This window comes from Entelurus aequoreus, linkage group LG07 (genome assembly GCF_033978785.1).
Source record: "Entelurus aequoreus isolate RoL-2023_Sb linkage group LG07, RoL_Eaeq_v1.1, whole genome shotgun sequence".
Taxonomy (NCBI): domain Eukaryota; kingdom Metazoa; phylum Chordata; class Actinopteri; order Syngnathiformes; family Syngnathidae; genus Entelurus; species Entelurus aequoreus.
This window is the reverse complement of record NC_084737.1, coordinates 52,327,405-52,349,464: the sequence shown is the minus strand read 5'-3', so window position 1 is coordinate 52,349,464 and position 22,060 is coordinate 52,327,405. Positions and strand designations below refer to the sequence as shown.

Sequence of the window (22,060 nt, the reverse complement as noted above, 5' to 3'; positions counted from 1 at the left end):
AGTTCCATTCCAGTCCAAGCAGAGTGGAGATGCACACCCACTCTGTGCAAAGCTGCCGCTGTTTCTGCCTTGGTTTACAGACTGAGATTAATGTGAATGTTTCATTACTGTCACGCTTCAAATAAAAACAAACCTGTCGTTCATGTTATGACCAGTCAATAAATTGAGTTTGTTCCTGAATATTACAAGCCTTTAGTCTTTTTGAAACTCTAACATTAAAGGATGTTAAACAAAAAAATACAACTAAACTAAGAATCAACAGAAGACAATTCATTAACAATTCTAATCTTAGTTTGCATTTTTTAACTCACTTTTTATGTCTCCCACCACGTTATTCCTCTCCTACAGCGTCCATCAGTTATGCGAATGAGCCAATTATGTCATCTATCAACTTCTAGCAACTTTTATGACAGTCAATTGCTACTTTCCTTACTGAGAAATTGGCGACACTGAAAGATGAATAGAGATCAGAAGAGATTGAGATCATGAGGAAGGAAATGTAGAAAAGATTACAGTTGGTACAAAATGCGGCTGCTAGACTTTTGACAAGAACAAGAAAGTTTGATCATATTACGCCTATACTGGCTCACCTGCACTGGCTTCCTGTGCACTTAAGATGTGACTTTAAGGTTTTACTACTTACGTATAAAATACTACACGGTCTAGCTCCATCCTATCTTGCCGATTGTATTGTACCATATGTCCCGGCAAGAAATCTGCGTTCAAAGAACTCTGGTTTATTATTTATTCCCAGAGCCCCAAAAAAGTCTGCAGGCTATAAAGCGTTTTCTATTCGGGCTCCAATACTATGGAATGCCCTCCCGGTAACAGTTAGAGATGCTACCTCAGTAGAAGCATTTAAGTCCCATCTTAAAACTCATTTGTATACTCTCGCCTTTAAATAGACCCCCTTTTTAGACCAAGTTGATCTGCCGTCTCTTTTCTTTTCTCTTCTGTCCAGGGTCGGGACTCAGGGTGGACCGCTTGCCTGTGCATCTGTTGGGGACATCTCTGCACAATATTATGCTAGACCCACTCGATTTTCTGGTTTATTAAGACTAGCATTAGCAGGCCACAATGCAGGGAGAGCTGTTGGAGGTGAGAACATCAGTCTTAGAGGTATAAATCCACATTAAAACAGGCCAAATTGGTGTTGTTAAAGGTCCATTTTTTTTCAAACGCATCATGCCACCAAAGTCTCACTATTGTCATTTCCTGGAACTTGGCAGCCCTGTCATATCATCAGATCAATCATACTGGAAATAGATGCAGTGTTTATCATGCTTGGCTTTTTTTATGCATTCAAACTCGAAAATAATTAGCTAACAATCGAGTCAACAGATGAATGTTCCTCTATTACACCCATTATACTCTCTATAAAAACATCCAGAGACCCCCAACAATACTCCTTTTACATGGCGTAACCTGAAAATTAACCACATATGAGTGATATTGTTATTTTAAGCGCTAACGCAGACAGACTATTTTAGCGGCACATTGGTAGCAGTGAGCTAATGCTACCTTACGCTGCTGTTGTTGTCACACTAAGCCGGCGGCTGCTTCTGCTTCGTCCCAAACTTGGTTTAATTAATTTCCAGATTATAATTCATGCATCTCTCACCCGGTAGTAGACAAATGTGGCCATGGACCGAAAGGCTGGTCAACTTTGACATCCCCTGAGATGGCATAAAAACTTTTTGCAACTTTTTTTAACCCTTCGTGAGGATCGTTATTGAATCTTTATCTAAACGGTATTATGTGAGCGTCCCACCGGTTGGCATCCCAGCGAGAGTAGAAATTGTACAGTGTTTGTTTTGTTATGATACATTATGGTTAGTGTGTATGTTGAGCACCTATCAATGCTGCTGATGCTGTAGTGTTTCAATGAAGCCCTTTAGCACTCTGCTTCTAAAACTTATTCTCTTTGTGTTTGGGCTCAAAAACATAAGGTTCTGGATCATAATTTCCCCCACAGTAATCGTTGTTATCTCTCACAAAGTGTGCTTGATTAGCATTGATGTTGATGGGCAAGGGATCCTTGGTTCTTAACTCTACGTCAAGGATCACGTGAGTGGCTTGCTCATTAACTCTCAAAATGGCTCAGGAATCTCTGTGAGATTGATACTATTGTGATCATTTATATTTATTTACAAATTTTGGAAGTCTTTTGGTGTCATAAATCAGATAAATACACTACCGTTCAAAAGTTTGGGGTCACCCAAACAATTTTGTGGATTAGCCTTCATTTCTAAGAACAAGAATAGACTGTCAATGGATGAAATACATTGAGAATGTTTGTCAGGGTTCTTCTTCTTTGTATTTTGTAAACACTTTAAGTTTGAAGAGTTTCTTGAAGTGGATCATATTAGTACATTGTTTGATTGCTTTGCTTAATCCATTCCATAATTTAATTCCACATACAGATATACTGAAGGTCTTAAGTGTTGTACGTGCATACAAATGTTTTAAATTACGTTTTTCTCTAAGATTATATTCCTCCTCTTTTTTTGAGAAGAATTGTTGTATATTCTTGGGTAGCAGGTTATAGTTTGCTTTGTGCATAATTTTAGCTGTTTACAAATTCACTATGTCGTGGAATTTCAGTATTTTTGATTCAATAAATAAAGGGTTTGTATGTTCTCTATATCCAACATGATTGGATATAGATTCTAACTGATCTTTTTTGTAGCACCGTTAATGAATGAAGCGTACTTTTGTAATTATTTCCCCATATTTCTACACAGTAGCTCAGATATGTGTACTTTTCTTGATAGAAAGAAAAAAAGAGACCTTTTTACTCAATATGTTGATATATATATACAGCCCGGCCCCCAGCCAAAAAAATGTTTATTGTAATTTTTAATAATTTATCTGAATGTGCATGAACTATTTCTGTTCAAAATAGTTTGAAATGTCACATGTGAAATGTTTAAATATTAACTGTCCGTTTACTGTACTGTGCCAACTGTACTACTATGAGTACGTCTTTTCTATTGTTTCATTGAAAATAAAACCGCAAAGTCCATTTGGCTGTCATCTGTTTTAATTATGAGACACAATTGTGTCAAAGTCATGATTTTTTTGTACATGCTTGAAATAAGAAATTATTACTATAAAAAAGTAGTTTTATACTTGTGAGTGTTGATGACACAGCTTTGCAACGGTTGATATTCTAGTTTCAAGCATGTTTTACTCAATATAGGTCATAACATCTCAGCAACAAGCTGTAATATCTTACTGAGATCATTTATAATAATGATAAATGGGTTATACTTGTATAGCGCTTTTCTACCTTCAAGGTACTCAAAGCGCTTTGACAGTATTTCCACATTCACCCATTCACACACACATTCACACACTGATGGAGGGAGCTGCCATGCAAGGCGCTAACCAGCAGCCATCAGGAGCAAGGGTGAAGTGTCTTGCCCAAGGACACAACGGACGTGACTAGGATGGTAGAAGGTGGGGATTGAACCCCAGTAACCAGCAACCGTCCGATTGCTGGCACGGCCACTCTACCAACTTCGCCACGCCGTCCCATTTAGGAGCAAAACACTTAAAACAAGTAAAACACTAACATAAAATCTGCTTAGTGAGAAGAATTATCTTATTAGACAGAAAATAAGCAAATATCACCCTTATTTGAGATATTTAATATTACTTAGATTTCAGTTTTTGCAGTGTATGTTTTGAAGACTGAGTTTGGTGTCAAGCGAGATGTTTCTATTTCTAAATATAGCACTTATTTTGTTGAAGCTGTCTTTCGACATGGCAGCTCACTAGTTTATCTCTTTTTTGCAACCTACCATCTGATATTATTGAGTTGCTAAGATATTTGAACGAGTCACAATGTTTTATTTTCTTGTTGTTGCATGTGATGAGGGATGTGGTTTCTTGAAAACTGTCATGCATTCGGTTTTGTTAACATTTAGAGTCTGTTTGCGTCACTGTGGGCCTCTAATCTGTTTAGGCTGTTTTGTAGCTTTTTACCACAGTCTGCCATTGCTATGATGGGGATGAGGAATATGACCTAAAATCTGGGTTGCGATATAGCCTCTTGCAATAACAATATATATCACAAAAGTATGTAAATGCTAATAGAACCATTTTAAAATGGGTTACTAAGGCTCCTAATTTCCCTGCAGGCACAAAACAGTGAAACAACGTTGAGAACTTGTTGAATTTGGTCCTGAAGTTGAGCAACTCAAACATAACATTGAAACAACATGCTTTTTGACGACGTTCATTCAATGTCAAGTTGTCAATCAACAACGTTGATCCAACATTAGACATCAACGTTCACTCTATTTACAAATACAATTATTTTGCAACAGTGTTTCGATGTCACTGATAAAGGACATGTATATATAATCAACTTTGTTCCACTGTCTTGTGCTTGCTGGGTTGGCTGCTGACATATTACATAATTTCTGGTTCTATTATTTTCTCAAAACTATTAATAGTTTGCTTGCTAATTCACTGTTTATAGTTGATTACCTTTTGTTGTTCAATTTACACTTACAGTAAGTTGAAATTTAATAATCACTTATTCCTATGTTGTTTTAATACTTTACATTAATTTTGACCGATATTACAAATGTGGGTATAAAATAATTCAATACCAAGTAGTGACAGCGGCAGTTTTGGCCTAAGATATGCTTATACAAATTTTAAAGATCATTAAATGATTCATTTTTTGATCACATTTATAATCAGACTAAAACACAGGATGGCGGTGTAACAATATTAATTAAATATTTTCATTATTCTCATATTCCCTTTTATTACATACAATATTTTGAGCAAAATAAATGTAACAGTGCAAAATAACTAACTACTAAAACTACAATTGGGTCTGTTTTAAATCCTTTGATTTCAGCTCTTATTGCCCTTCTGTGTCCAAGGATGTATTTCCTAAGTTTGTAAACAGTAACAAAAACAGCAAAAATGTTTTTTGTTGTAATAAAAAATAACTATCTAAAAATTGTAGTACCGACGATATACTACTGTACTTGGTATCGTTACTGTTGATACTTGTATCGACCCGCCCACCTTTGTTTATGTTCCAGATTTGTAGCTCGACGGTGCGCATAATTTACTGTATCCTCTTAGGAGGTGTAGAGTAGCATATTTAGATATTCCTCGTCCTGCAGTGATAATGTTACCCGTAAGAAACACTTTATTTGCCGCCATGAAGGCAAGTAATAGTTAGCCACTAGTATGCTGGTGAGCACGACATTAAGTTGAGAATGCGTTCGTTCTTTCGTCACTGTCAAGTTTGCAGGACTCAGGTCGAACGTGTAAAAAATGCATTATCACAATATTTCGATAGTATTAAAATCTCTATTGTTGGCCAAATGTATATCACTTATACTATATAAGGTCTATATCACACAAGCTGAGTACAGTGTCATTTGCATATCTGAGTCTGTTAGTAACGAATATTCACTCCAACTTTTATTCCAGCTTGATCATCAATGTTGGAGGAGATAGAACACAACAATGTCGAACACCCTTTCGAATGGGTTTAAATTCAACATCTATTCTGATTGCTGCTTCTTGTTCCCAGAACAGATTTCTTATAATATTAAAGTCTTTCTTGTCAATATCCAGCTCACTCAAAAAAAAAGAAAAGATTACAAGAAAAAAATAATAGATTTCTTAGGTGCCGTTGTTTTAATGACTCTGCTGTATTGGTCAGCATTATCTTAATTTTGTATCAGAACTATTCTATTGTTTGCCAACCTGTTCAAACTTTGGGTTAACTTTATTCAGGCTTGTCTCTGTGTCACATCTGCGAGTGACAAAGAGTTGCTTGGGAGAGGTCTTAAGGCGCCACTTTTTGTTAAGCATGTATAAATCTGTAGACCCCAAGTATAAGGCGATCCCTCTTTTCCAGACTTATTTTTATCTAAAGAAAATGTCTCTCTTATACTTGCGTGTAAGTGTTTAAAGGAGCCATATGTAAGAATCTGGCCAGAAATGGTACTGCAATCAAAATTCTGTAGTCCCCTCACCCTCTCCCTGACTGAGGTTGCCAGATACGCAGCTGAATCCAGTTTGATCGACTGGGCTACTCCAAGAAACTTCAAATGGCAAGCGACGAGTCCTACGCTGTAGGTTTCTCTTGTTTATGCTTCTTGCAAGATGGTTTACTAAGTAATTATGCCACATTTTACTAATGTTATGCAGTTGGTATTTTTATTGATCTAAAGAAAGCCTTTGATACCATTAATCATTCAATTCTACTAGATAAAATGGAAAGATATGGAATTAGGGGGCTGGCTGGTGACTGGTTAAAAAGTTATTTAACAGGGAGGGTACGGTTTGTTAAAATGGGTCAATTTTTATCTGATACTCTTGGCATTGCTTGTGGTGTCCCCCAAGGGTCAATGTTGGAGCCAAAACTATTTAATGTGTATATTAATGATATGTTTAATACATCCAAAGTACTGAAATGTATACTATTTGCAGACGACACAAATATATTCTACAGTTGTGATGACTATAATGAGTTCATAAATACAGTAAACACAGAACTAAACATAGTAAAAAAATGGATGGACACAAATAAATTGTCTTTGAATATGAATAAAACTAAGATAGTGATGTTTGTAAATCGCAACATAACGTCTGAACAGAAAATAAGTATTGATGGTACCCAAATTGAAATCGTAAATGAGATTACATCTTTGGGGAGTAATAATTGATAGTAAACTATCATGGAAACCTCATGTCAGACACATTAAAACAAAAATCTCCAAAAGCCTCTCAATTATAAACAAAGCAAAACTATACCTCAATGAAAATGCACTCCGTACTCTATACTGCACCTTGGTACTCCCATACCTTACATACTGTGTTGAAGTATGGGGGAATACTTACCACAACACAATTCATCCTCTGATCATATTACATCATATCATATTACGCCTAATCTACAACGTTTTTTTATAAGACGAGTGCAGGCTCATAACTTGAGAGGCTTTGGATATTTCTTATTGCCGAGAGCTCAAACCACTCGTAAACGTTTTTGTGTGTCTGTATGTGGACTAAAACTATGGAACAAACTGGACTTACAACACAAGTAATGCCAAACCATTAATCGATTTAAACTATTATACAAACATGGGGTCTGGTTCAAATATAGAGATGAGGGTCTTTAATTTGACCTGCTGCTGTACTCTGTCTCAAAGTGTTAACATGTGCTCAATTTTTCCTTACCATTATTGTTATGTTGTCTATTACCATTATTGCTATGTTGTCAATTACCATTGTTGGCATTTTGTCTATTACCATTGTTGGTATATTCATTGTTCCTACATTGTTGATACAAATTATTGTTACAGTTTAATAATTATTGTTATCTGTGGTAATGCCACTATGATACAACATCTGTATTATAATCCTTGAACAAAGTAAAAGTGAAACTCATGTGAATAATCACTGAATGGAAAACTGGGGGTGGGATTAAATAAATTATCTTCTTCCCAATCCCTTTCAGGCAAAACTGGACAATCATGCATTACATACTATACATTACCTTTTGCACTATATTAATTTATATTATTATGTGTTGTCAACCTTGTACTTTTTTATGTCATTGCCTGAAATAAATTAAAAAATGAAAAAAAAAATGAAATGAATGTTGATTAGCCAAATGTATTTGTAAAGTTACGCAGCAATATTTTAGTCGGGAGTCAGGACAGATTGTTGGCATTAACCTGATAAAATGTGTAGTTTGAACGCACGGACCACCATCAAAATATATATTGCTTTATGGCTACGGGGCTGACCATGGAAGAATCCTGCTTCCAAACCCCAGACATAATTTGGTACATGCAGTCCACAATATCTGACACGAATGAGGAATTATTTTATCGTTTGATTTGGCTCTCTCCATACGTTTCACATTGCCATGATGACAGCCGTGCTAATGTTGGAACCCATTTCCTCAGCGTATCAGCATATTGAGAACGAAATAGGCACTGACACTACCATATATCTCCCCCGTTAGCCTATATGTAGATGTGTTATTGAACTGGGCTATATGTATGCGCCCATTGACCGGGCCAGCATGCTTAGCATTCGTTGCACGAACATACTAGCTGTTAGACAAGATCATAGATTGTATTGGACAATATAGTTTCCATACGAAATATCCATTTCCATTTTTTTTTTACAAGTAATAAGAAAACGTAAATGCCTTACTTAGCTATCAAGGAGGAAATTAGCAAGTTTGGCGTCAGATGGAAAAAATCTTCTCCGCCTTCAATCGTCTCCATCTTTAAAAGGCATCCCCGATACAAATCCTCGTTTTGTTCCTGGCTTTGCCATGAATAAGTTGAGAATCGTAATGAGGCCTTTTAGATTTATTAAGGTCTGACATGTTTAGTAACTTTACCAGTGGCTGTAGTTAGACGAAGATGGCGGTGCGTAACCGGCAACCTGGATGTAACACACTCACTGACTTTCTAATTGTTTAAAACGGTGGAGGCGGGATGTCGAAATGAAAACAATAACAAGATTTCGGGGCTGTAAATCTAATTCTGAAATGAGCATATCCTGGCTGAACTACTGTTATCAGTTATAAAGGTATTCGAAAATAACATGATTTATTAATGCCTTTTGACATACTAGGGCCATTTAATGATGACTTGACATTAAATTATTACATATGGCTCCTTTAAATAACACTGAAAGTTTGAAGAAAATGTGTTGAACATGCCGTCTGTAAAGTCTCTTTACGAGGACTATGACTGTTATTCTTTTTGAGGCTGCTGACCGGACGAGGTTCTTAACAACTCACCCCTTATGAGTTCCCTTTTGTGAGGTTTGCTCTTTGGGCTGTTTGTCTTCTTCTTTGAGGCCTGGTTCTGATTGTGTTCCCTCCACTTCTTTAACTGGAAATTGATGAACTTCCACATCATCCAAGCCTGAGTCAGGCAGATGGCTGCCAAACATGTCATCCTAAATGTGCACAGAAGACACAGTCAATGCAATGTATTTATACTACATGTTCATACAATGGTTCCTCAATTTTTTCATATGCCCTCCTTTTCATTGGATTCGGTCTACACCAAAACAATTTGCCAAAGGTTTGCTCCAGTTTTCCTATACTGTCTGTTATCGTATGGCCAAACAAAAAAGTAGAATCCAATGCATTGGTGACTTGATCTTGTCTTGTTATTAATACACTGCGTGAGTACTACAACAGAATATTCGTAACATGTCTTTATTGTAAATTGTGCTTTTGTTAGCGTGCCCGGAAGTCATTCTTCCCCAGCTTTTAGGTTATCACCAGTTGACTTGGTAATTATTTGCTAACTACCACAACCACGCCGAAAGTCTCTGTCACAATGGGGCCACACAAAGTTGCAAGTAACAGCACTGTAAAGAAAAAAAAAGAAAAAATGGTGAGAAACACTATTGAATTTGAGAAGTAACTTGGAGCAAAATCGAAGGTTGCTCTTCTCTCCCTCTCGTTTTCACCAACAGAAGTCTTCAATAAAAGGTAAAAGTGATGTTAAATGTTCATTTATCCATTTAATTCTGTTCTCATCTGTTTCGTAATGTTTTCTGCATGCAAAAGAAAAAATATTTTCTAAAAAGAAGTGTTTTGTGTTTGTATTTGGGTATCTGCAACAAACTGATAGGACTGCCTTTCTTATAGGAAAAAATGCTTAAGTTTTTGAGCAATTCTGTCTTCGTTAGAACTTTGGTAATGGTTTTAGTTTATTTCAAACATGTATATTTGGTTACAATATTGTGTAACGCCACACGTTCAGTTTTACAATTCAACAAAAGAGAAAGAAGAAGCAGACCTTTTGGGAGTAATGACTAATGAAAACTAAAGTACCTCTCTATACAGATGTTATTACATCAGGCGTTTGCAACCTTTACTATCAAAAGAGACCTTTTGCCACCTCTTGCACTACAAAAACAATGGTATAATGTCGCAAAACCTTTTCTCTTTTTTTGGGGGCAAGTATTGATGGTTAGCTTACCCAAGGGGGTGCACACTCGAGAAGCTGAACTGAACACACAGGCTTCCAGTCTCTTTTACATGCTTCTCTTGTGCCTCAGGACTCAGCCTGTGTGCTTTCACAGCCTCACAGACAGTCAGAACTTATAGATCTCTTTTTAAAAACTGCAAACTTTTCTCACTCTGGGGATAAAAAAAATCTGAAGGAGCCAGAATAAAGAGGCAAAAGAGCCGCATGTGGATACAGAGCCGCAGATTGCAGACCCCAGTATAAGAGAAACAACTGTAAACTACAAATGTGAGATTGTAGCGGACTTAAAAGTATTCCAACGGAAAATGTCTAGAGTTTCTCAAGCGTTCCAACATGCAAGTGCACAATTAGAGATACCAGTTTAAGTCCAGATGTTAAGTATAAACTCAAAAAGGTGAACATACAGCAGGTATATCTAACAAAGGACTATAGAGTTGATCTCACATTGTTGTCATTTTAACTTGCCTTACAGTGAGGACATTAAAGTTGCCTTTCACGAGTGAAAAGCCTTGGTTTTCTATCCGGGGCAATCCGAAGCCAAATGTCAGGACAGACAGGGTGAGAGTAAGCAGTCGCGCAATGACAAAAAGTAAAGCCCACAGAGTGAAACTGTAACAAGAAAACATATGAAGGAAGGGTGTTACATGCTGTAGTAGATATCACAATTTAAATGACAACATAGTGGTTTTATGTAGCATACCCCTTCTGCTTGTTCTCATCACTGAAGTAGAAGAGACGAGAGGCGTGAAACAGCAGCTCCACTAAGTAGTGAGGGACCAGCAACAACAGTCCGAGTCGGTGGAGACTGACCAAAGGAACACAAAGAGAAACTTTCATTGAGTGTTGGCTTGTAGTACCAATGATGATGTAATAATTGGTCTCATGAATGTCACGTAACTGAATTATTAGAGATGACGGCTTGTTGCATCCTGATTTACCAAAATCAGCAATCACATCAGCAATATTGGATACAGACATTATAAAATGCCTGGTCATAAAAAAAAAAATCACACTTGTTTGTCTCTTTTAGCATCGATTATATTCGCTGCAATGTCGCATTTATTTACGCATAGGGTTACATTTGTTTTTTGGAAAGTTTCTCTACTTTCCCTTCACTTTTTTATAATGTGTTGGACAGTTCTTAAAACTGATTATAGTATTTTCAGCAATCCACTACAGTGGTAACTCAACTTACAAGTAATTTAAAGTATGAGATGTCTCAATTTTTTGTTATGCTTTAAAGGGGAACTGCACTTTTTTTGAAATTTTGCCTATTGTGCACAATCATGAGAGACAAGAGAACACATCTTTTTTATTAGGATTTTAAAGATGATAATAAACGCTTGGAAGATGCGGCTAATGGGAGTCACCATTGTAGCCTTCAAAGCCCTCAAAGACCATTTTAAAACCCTCCATCAACGTTTCATATACACACTGCAAGTCTATATATAATGTAGTAACCAGTGACGTGCGGTGAGGTCCGTGGCTGGTGAGGCACTGACTTCATCACAGTCAGATTTACAAACATATGAACCCTAAAGAGTATCTTATTCACCATGTGATTGGCAGCAGTTAACGGGTTATGTTTAAAAGCTCATACCACCATTCTATACACATACAAACTGTAGCACACAAAAAAGCACATTTAATAAAAAAAACATTATTATGGTCTTCCCTTTCTTGCTGGACATCCACACAGCCAGCCTTTGCGTGTGTACCACGCCGTTTGAAAAGAATGGGTCTTCTGTCCCGAAGTCAAAAGCAAACCTTTTAGCTCGGCGTTGGTCTACCTTAAATTATTACCTCCTGCTTCGATTGAAAGTCCAGTTTAGAAAACTGTTTTATTTTACAAATGTAATCCTCCATGTTTTTAATAAAAGTTCAGGCGAGAGGAAATAAACAATCGCTGCACTTGACTTGCTAATTGTTGCTTGTTCTCATTTCTTCTGCGGCCGAGGAATGATCTCTGGGATCACTACCGCCCTCTACCACCAGGAGGCCGGATTACTGCGAGCCTCAGCCAGTATGTCTTTTGCAGCAGTTTTATGAATGCTCAGCACAAAAAATAGTTACACACATACAGTTTTTGACAAAATACACTATACATTATATACCTCATCTAACTAAACTATGCCATAGTTTAGTTAGCTGATATAATTCATATAGCAATACATACAGTCTCACTGCACAGCAGGCCAGCAGTTAGCCGAGTCATTGCGCACAATCCATGTTGAGGCACAACTGAGTGACGTGCCTCAACTGGCTGCTGATCACCGCACAGTCTCTTCTCAGTATTTGAACGGCAAATGTGAAAATAAAAATAAAAATAATCTAAAACTGGTGAAGTTAAATGGAAAATATCTTTAGTATAATCACTGGATACATATAACAATTTAGCAATTTTTTCTTTTTACATTTTTTTCCTTCCATGATGGCAGGTGAGGCCCCGCCTCCCCTGCCTCTACTGACTGCACATCACTGGTAGTAACAGACATGTTTATAACAATATGTAATATGTAAAATATTTACCGTATTTTGATCATTTTAATCATCATCATCATCGGGACTGATTTTTTCCTTCCATAGCAGCGCACTTCCGACTTCTGGCAACAACTTTGTGTTCCTACTCCTGTATACTAAGGCGTGTGTGTGTTGTAATCATGGCAGACTCGGTAACAGACAATGAAGACGACTATTTTTGGACTATTCTTAACCTTATCTTTTTGAAGCTGAGTGAACGAAGGATTAAATACTGTTTATAGAAGCCAGCACTGAGAAGAGGGTGAAACGTTGGAGCCGAAAGAGTGAGGACGGCATTACACAAAGCTGCAAAAGTGGAATTTGGAGACAAGCTCTTTCGACATAAATGGCGTGCTTACCCCAAATAAACCAGAAAAAACATCCACGGCCAGTTGGTTCAAATGCACAACTGTCTATCGAGTGAGTCACACTTTAATATCGATCATGGTACACGCAGTACGTCACGCGTGTTATTAAAACTATAGTACATACGCTGTCTGGCTAGCTGTGTACAAACAAAACATTAAATGTGGGCTAATACTTTACAAATACCGTAATATGATTGTACATGTTTTTCAGTCAGTACAGATTGGTGTCTTATCACATTGTGTTGTGCATTACAGACTCAAACGCGTTTCGTGCTGGCGTAAAAGCTAGCTTATCTCTTGCTGTAGTTAGCTTTTACAGCTATTAACGAAGCACGTCGATGTGTTAGTACGATAGAAAAAGAGTTCCTCAGTGTTCGCTCTTACAATAACAACTTTGCGACAGCTCGATTATTATACAGGTTACGGAACGAAATTAGATATTGGTGACGGTTTAAGAATGCATTTCTAGAGGGATTTAGAGGTAGAATTGATCTCTCCCATTAGCAGCATTGCTAGCTACCTAGAACAAGTCAATTTTTAAACGTAAGACTGCAAAAATAAATACACATTTTTTGGCTTGTTGTCTCTCATAAGGATTGTAAACGGTAGGCAAAATTTAAATAAGTGCAGTTCCCCTTTAAGTTGTTGCATACCTTGAGATACAAGCGTTTTTCAGCATCGGTTGTAACATTTGAGCAATAAAAAGTTAATATATTGTACACGTTGTTGTTCCTGCCTCGTTTACACAAGGATCAAACATAAGTTTTGATTCGACAGTCGACGTACGGGTTTGAGCTCTGACACAATCCTGCCCTTCAACCATCGGAACTAAGAAAGTTAGTGCCAAGTACAAGAAGCAGACGGCAAATTCTGAGACTGCATATACATGTATTGTAGTATTGTCATATTTGCCCTTAATTTCATTAGGTGCTTCAACATTTTCAACCAGTTCTGCTCTGTCATAGGTTTACCAAGGCAAGTGTGAGCAAACAAAAACTACACTAAAAGCCAGTCAGTTGTTGTCAAAACCTTATAGATGACTTTAAACCCGTGGTGTCCAAACTTTTGCCACTGAGGGCTGAACACTGAAATATCAAAACCAATACTATATATATAATTTTTTTGCCTTTAGGGATCCCTTAAAAAGTATTCCCGGTGACCTGGAGGGGTCTCAATCATAAAAATGTTAAAAATAAGTCATATACATTTTTTATTTTTATTTTACTTTATTTATTTATGTTTAATGCCCTTTATTTTAAAGAAAACCCCGTTTTTATGGGAAAACCCCCTACAAAATATGCAACATTTTCCCCAAACAATGTTCAAAATGAAATATTTGATATAAAGTCATTGGAGCCTTGAACAGGTCGATAATCCATGACAATATTGATTTTAATTCATTATAATTTTTTGAGGAATGGAAAATCCCACGAAAAGTTTCTAGGATGTTATTTTTTATTTTTAACCCTTAAATCTTTATAACAACTTTCGAATTATCTGTCAATTACAAGTGTGTTTTATTATTTTTCTATGTTTTTGTTTGTTGGTTGGTTTAATGCGCTTTTTGGCATTTCATTTTTTACTTTTTTTGCCAAACACACAAAGTATGCAATATTTTCCCCAAAATATATTTCTAAGTGGAATATTTGATGTAAAGTAATTGGAGCCTTCAAGAGGTCAATATTTCATAACAACATTGATTTTGATGTATTATTTTTGAGCAATGACAGTTTTAAAGGAAAAAAAACCTGCCTCTATAGCAGTTTTGCGTTAATTGTCAACATTGCAACCTTTTCTCGTTACCTTTCACCTGTTTGATCTTTTACTGCACTTGTTTGGTTTTATTGTAATGGTATTTTTTAGAATGTGCCGCGGGTGGTAAAAAGCTGGGGGCCGCACTTTGGACACTTTTGACCTAAACGTATACTTACTGTAGGACATAGGCACCAGTGATGTGAACAACATAGAGGCAAATATAGTAGAGCTGGCGAGGGATATCCTCCTAGACACAGAACACAATAATTAGACAAACATCTGTAAGTTTGTGTGCATTTGCTTTTCTCAGATGTGCGAGTGAGTTGTGCAAAAACATGTAGTGTGGGTCCATGACTGTAGGTGTGAACATGAATGGTTAAAGTGAAAGTTCCCTTTCAGTGTGATTTAAGCAGTAACTCCTGAGTCGAACCAACAAAAGGAAACTAACAAGTTGGAGCATTGTTCAAACTATACTGAACAAAAATATAAACTCAACACTTTGGTTTTTGCTTCTCAAAGATCTAAAACGTTTACTATGTACCGGTACACAAAAGACCTATTAATCTCAAATATTGTAAATTTGTGTTAGTGAGCACTTCTTCTTTGCCAAGATATCCATCCCACCTCACAGGTGTGGCATATTAAGAAGCTGATTAAACAGCAAGATTATTGCACAGGTGTGGCTTAGTCTGCCCACAATAAAAGGCCACTCTGAAATGTGAAGTTTTGCTTTATTGGTGTCTGGGAGGGTCAGAAAAGCAGTCAGTATCTGATATGACCACCATTTGCCTCATGCAGTGCAACACATCTCCTTTGCATAGAGTTGATCAGGTTGTTGATTGTGCCCTGTGGAATGTTGGTCCACTCTTCAATGGCTGTGACAAGTTGCTGGATATTGGCAGGAACGAAAATACTAAAAAACTACGCTGTCGTATACGCCGATCCACAGCATCCCAAACATGCTCAATGGGTGACCTGTCCAGTGAGTATGCTGGCCATGCAAAAACTGCGATATTTTCAGCTTCCATGATTTGTGTACAGAACCTTGCAACATGGAGCTGTGCGTTGTCATGCTGCGACATGAGGTGATGGTCTAGGGCAGTGGTTCTCAAATGGGGGTACGCGTACCCCTGGGGCTACTTGAAGGTATGCCAAGGGGTACGTGAGACTTTTTTCAAATGTCTGTCAAAAAGAACTGTGAAAAGAAATGCAACAATGCAATATTCAGCGTTGACAGCTAGATTTTTTGTGGACATGTTCAATAAATATTGATGTTAAAGATTTATTTTTTTGTGAAGAAATGTTTAGAATTAAGTTCATGAATCCAGATGGATCTCTATTACAATCCCCAAAGAGGGCACTTTAAATGATGATTACTTCTATGTCTAGAAATCTTTATTTATAATTGAATCACTTGTTTATTTTTCAACAAGTTTTTAGTTATTTTTATATCTTTTTTTCCAAATAGTTCAAGAAAGACCACAAAAAAATGAGCAATATTTTGCACTGTTATACAATTTAATAAATCAGAAACTGATGACATAGTGCTGTATTTTACTTCATCTCTTTTTTTCAACCAAAAATGCTTTGCTCTGATTAGGGGGTACTTGAATTAAAAAAAATTCACAGGGAGTACAGCACTGAAAAAAGGTTGAGAACCACTGGTCTAGGGTGAATGACACAATAATGGGCCTCAGGATCTCATCAACATCTCTGTGCATTCAAAATGACATCAATAAAATGCACTTGCGTTCGTTGTCTAGAACATACTCCTGCCCATACCATAACCCCACCCCCACCATGGACCACTCTATTAACAAAATTGACATCAGCAAACTGCTCTCCCACAGGACGCCACACAAGCTGTCTGCCATCTGCCCTGAACAGTGAAAACCGGGATTCATTTGTGAAGAGAACACCTCTCCTACGTGCCAGACGCCATCGAATGTGAGCATTTGCCCACTCAAGTCGGTCCTGAGACGGTTTCTCTTAGTTTGTGCATAAAAATAATTTGGTTATGCAAACCAATTGTTGCAATAGCTGTCCGGGTGGCTGGTCTCAGACAATCATGGAGGTGCACCTGCTGGATGTGGACGTCCTAGGCTGGTGTGGTTACATGTGTTCTGCGGTTGTGAGGCCGGTTAGATATACTGCCGAATTCTCTGAAACGCTTTTGGAGACAGCTTATGGTAGAGAAATTAATATTCAATTAATGGGCAACAGCTCTGGTGGACATTCCTGTAGTCACCATGCCAACTGCACGCTCCCTCAAAACTTGTGACATCTGTGGCATTGTGCTGTGTGATAAAACTGCACATTTCAGAGTGGCCTTTTATTATGGGTAGCCTAAGGCACACCTGTGCAATAATCATGCTGTTTAACCAGCATCTTGATATGCCACACCTGTGAGGTGGGATGGATTATCAGTTTGTGCTTATAGACTTACATTGGTCAGATCTAGTCCAGCGGCTGGTGCCAAAACCCCACATATTTATGCTCCAAAAAAACCAGGAGGGTGTGCCTGGCAAGGATGGTTTCGCCCTATCGTAGTGAGAAAAACAACTGTTATGATGCAAAAACGAGCAATCCTATCTGTCAAAGCCAACAACCGTCGTTGAAGTGTAATTTCCCCTCATTAGAATTCAGGTATTGTGTTGCAGAACGATCGCTGTGGATCGACCCGTCTAAAATAGTCGAAATCCCCTACGTAAGCATTCCATTCAGTTGTAAACAAATGGCATTCTGGTCACAGAAAGTGACTAGAATGTTTCTAACTCCTGTTATATGTTGGAGGCTAAATTGCTGAGTTTTTTAGGAATGGTTGAAAGGACAGTGTTGTATGTGGGAGATAGGTGGTGTTGCAGACCATTTCCTCTGTTCTGGGGCTCCCCTCAGACCCATTGTCAGCCGTATCAACTCTGTGACATAGAATATTGCTAAGAATGTGACCAACATCTTAGCACCTTTGGTTGGTAAAACTAAACATCATGTCCAAAACTCAATTTCGAACATGTTGAAAAGAGAAACTGGAAATTGTGATGTATCATGTTGTATGCTTGCATGTTCGAAATAAACTCAAACTCAAACTCAATTGACTTTGTAGCAAAGATCAGAGATCTAAAACTGGACAAAAATGAAACTATAGATTAATTTGACATCACCTCCCTGTTCACCTGTATTCCAACTCAGGATGCAGTAGAGACAGTGAGGCAACGTCTACTAGGTGACCACACCTTACAGGATAGTTCCACACTAAACCCAGATCAGATTTGCCTTTTGCTGAAACTTTGCCTTAACACTACATACTTTCAATTCATGGGAACGTTTTACCGACAAAAACATGGTTGTGCCATGGGATCACCTGTATCCCCAATAGTAGCAAAAATTTACATGGAAGACTTGAAAACGAGAGCTTTGAACTTTTTTAAAGGAACAGCACCAAGTCATTGGTACAGTTACAGTATGACACATGGGTGAAAACCAGAAACCAAGAAGTGCAAGCCTTCACAGAGCACATGAACTCAGTGGACAAAAACATCAAGTTCACCGATGAGGATGTCAAAGACAGTAAGTTGCCTTTTTTGGACTGTGATGTCCAAATTGGAGAAAACAGGGGCCAAAACTCTTCAGGCCAAGACTCTGCTGTCTACCTGCACCTCAGGGAAAAACAGCAGTTTTTTGGGAACAAAATTGTATAGATCTGGACAGGGAGGACAGATGGTACGAAAGAGGAATTAGGGAAGCCATCTATGTCAAGGTTGAAAAACCATCCCTGAACAGAGGTGGTCTACGACACCACTTGTCTCCCACATACAACACTGTCCTTTCAACCATTTCTAAAAAAAAGTCTGCAATTTAGCCTCAAACAAATGGCATACTGGTCACAGAAGGTGACCAGTATGCCATTTGTACCATTTGTTTACAACTGAATGGAATGCTTACGTGGGGGATTCCGACTATTTTAGACTAGTAGTGGTCGATCCACAGCGATTGTTCTGCAACACAATACCTCAAAGCTAACGAGAAGAAATTACACTTCAAAGACTGTTGTTGGCTTTGACAGTTAGGATTAATCGTTTGCATCAAAACAGTTGTTTTTGTCACTACGATAAGGTGAAACCATCCTTGCCCAGGCACATCCTCCTGGTTTTTTGTTTTTTTTTAGTATAAATACTTGGGATTTTGGCACCATCCGCTGGACTAGATCTGACCAATCTAAGTCTATAAGCACGAACTGATGAAGCCTACTCGGATGAGCGGCAAAACGTCTTCTAAGACAAACCAAACAGTCCAGTTGCGATCGATTGAATGCCCTGAGATTATTCATACATTCACTGTTGCAAACGGCCCTCTGAGAGTAGCCGTTAATGCGATGTGGCCCTTAATGAAAACAAGTTTGACAGTCCTGCATGAGACCATCAATTGACATTGGCATAGTGAACCTACAAGTGTAATATAAAATACAGTGAACATAAACAGCAGCATAATAAGGCACATAATAGTCAGTAGCTGCCGCGTAAACAACATGGCACAGCAGCAAAGTGAGATAGCAAAACAGTAGGATTTAAAATATGCAAGTCCGGTTCACAATTATTGTATAACATACAATAACGTTTCAACATTAAACGCCTTACCTTGCGTACTTTTTGAAAGTAGAGTTCAGGAAGTGTGTGAAGCCAATAAGCAATTTGGCATACATAGAAAAACTTGGCCTGAAAACTAAACAAACAAAACAGGTGTTGAAATAAGGACATGGTTTATATCGCATTGTGCATGAGATTTTCATACAACGTCTGCTATACTGCAGGGTTTCCCCGAGATTGCCAACATACCCCTGGTGGGGGGGGGGGGGGGGGGGTGTGGCCATGGGCATGGTGGGGGCGTAGTCAACATGATGCCATCATTTAATTTGCATAATCTTCTATGAATCATCCAATGAATCAATCCATATATTATATAATACAAATGTACATACAATGTTACATATATAAACATTTATACATAGATCTAAAAAATATATTTGTTATAATTTGGTATTAACATAATTTCTTATATTATATTGTTTTGCTCTTTATCTAAATTTTTGCCTCTTATTATACAATGTACATTGTTGAGATCTTTTCAAGACCCTTCCTTCTCCAATCCTTTTAGTGACTTTTTCTTTATATAAAACGACCAGCAACAAATCTAGCATTTTTTTCTGGTGTGACTGGAGACTGTAATCATGTTTAGAGACTCTTCCCTCACTCCATGTTCCCGACCAACAGTGAAAGCAGCAGCGGACCTGACACACTTGCTTTGCGCTGCTCCAGTCTTTCTCTCCTCGAAAGTCACCACTGTCCTCTTATTATCGCACAGTGCACATTTTGTAGATCACTGTTCGCGGTTATATTTCGGCTATATTAAAAAACGTACACGTGCATGCTGCCTCTGCTCCAGACAATCCCATGCACATTGATTAGGTCATCACAACATCCGGTTTCAGAGTATTTTTTCGGTGCATCACTAGTGAATAGTGCGCAAATAATAGGCTATCCATTACCAAATTTCACACAGTAACGATCCTGCTGGTGTTAAAGTTTATGTTCATGTATTATTGCTATTCATTGTTCCCATGACTGTAAACACACCGTGTTGGCGGAGAATGAGGAAGTGTTGTTGTGTGTCTAAGAATAAAGCATGTGTGTGTGCACAGGAGGCAATACTTGTTGGAATTGGGTCGGTTGTCAGCATAAGATTCGCAATAAAAGTTAAAAAGAGTGTCAGACTTTGTGCGACTTCCTCTGCAGGCTACAATACATTATATTGCTTTTATTTGTTTACTCGTAAAAAAAAACAACCTCATTTTTAAGGGGTGGTGAAATTATTTTGCCATGGCGTACCATCACAATCAATTACATTAAGGGGAAACCCTGTACTGAAAGGACATAACTATATGAAAATAACACTTTACGTACACCATGTGAGTGTGTGGGTAACCCTCCCATAGGAAAGTTGGGTTTTTTGCAAAGTCCTCCTATCCAGGAAAGTACAGAAAGAAAGTAAAAGAGAAGATGTTAATAAATAGTGTGACAGACTGAAGAGACGTGTTTTAATGTCCGGTGTAACTTTCATACCGCTGTCAGGATGCTGCAGCCCCAGATGAAGGAGAACAGGTAGAATGCCGCCAGTTGCCCTGATTCATTGAACTTGCTGTGTTTGGTTTTTGACAGATGCAGCCTCCTGTTAATTTTCTGAAAATCAGACAAAACATTAGAAAATAAAATCATATTTTAATGGCACTTTGCAGATTTTTCATTTAAATCTGTGAAAATGTATTTGATGTTTTCAGTCCTTTTTGTAATGATATGTAAACAAATTTGTAGATGTGCATGTTTATTAGTATTTTAAAGCTCACAAAACTGTGATGAGACTTTTGACATAAAGGTACCAGTAAGGAATCATTTTATTTGCTCTTGGCTTCTTATAAAATAATTAGAATGCACTTTAGGCCATTGTTGTGATCATTAATTAACAGAGGTAAACATTTGTTGAGAGGTTAAAGTGGAAGTGAAGTCAAATAACATATTTTATCAAATAAAGTCTGATCGTTTTTCATAGACGCTGTACACAACCATGAACAGTAATGTTAAAGCACCAAGAGGCGTTTGGCTGGTCCACCGTTATTCTTCTAGACCATTAAAATGTAGTAGTTGTTTCACTGTCATAATAACAATAACAAGGTCTCGTAAATCCTGAGTACAAGTCAGAGTTTTTTTAAGGTTAATATTGTTTGCATATTTTTGGTGTCCGTTGTGACTCTTCGGCCTCCTTGTGGTGCCTCTCTTTGAAGGACATTTTTTCAAACATGCTGTGGAGGAAATGCGCATTTTTGAAAAGAAAGTATAATTTCCGACTATCTATGAGGCTGTGAATGTGTTCCTGACTCGTGATTATGAGAGATAGGAAGGCAAGGAAAGGGAAGGGCAGCATTTTGTGTATCGTGACATCTACACAAGAAAGACGTCTGATTCTTCAGTGTGCAACCCTCGCGGTAAGCAACAACCTAAAAATAAAAACCTCTAAAGAAAATAAAGCGTTTAATTTGATTTCTTTGCCTGCTAAATCTTATTTTTAAGTTGAATTGCAGTGTTATGTTTTGCAAAACGGCTCTTATAGTAAAGGTAGCCAATCCCTGTTCAATAGTCCATTCCCATACAACACCTCCATGTTTGTATGTATACTCATACTGGCAGGGAATAATGTATTGCTTTTTTTAAAATGTAACTGAAATTACATTGACAGGATGACATATTAAATCTAAATATTACTTAATGCACGATTAGTGTTAAATTACCCCGTCTGTGTTTTGACAGGATATCAGAGGCATGCTTTTTTGATTTGGTTAACACACAAGACTGT

At 37.6% G+C, this 22,060-nt stretch overlaps 1 protein-coding gene across 2 annotated transcripts in view; it reads right to left on the bottom strand.

The window, feature by feature from the left end:
- Positions 1-22,060, bottom strand: part of zgc:113278 (Translocating chain-associated membrane protein 1-like 1-like) — a 46,266-nt gene that overhangs the window by 4,847 nt on the left and 19,359 nt on the right. Inside the window, exons 4-10 of one of the 2 annotated variants that reach the window (XM_062053904.1) lie at positions 20,776-20,892; positions 20,617-20,675; positions 19,294-19,378; positions 14,836-14,906; positions 10,717-10,821; positions 10,482-10,625; positions 8,810-8,970 (exon numbers count right to left, since the gene is read on the bottom strand). In XM_062053904.1, coding sequence (XP_061909888.1) covers positions 8,810-8,970; positions 10,482-10,625; positions 10,717-10,821; positions 14,836-14,906; positions 19,294-19,378; positions 20,617-20,675; positions 20,776-20,892 — 742 coding nt within the window. The remainder of the gene's footprint in view (positions 1-8,809; positions 8,971-10,481; positions 10,626-10,716; positions 10,822-14,835; positions 14,907-19,293; positions 19,379-20,616; positions 20,676-20,775; positions 20,893-22,060) is intronic. The other variant, XM_062053905.1, reaches the window with a different exon arrangement.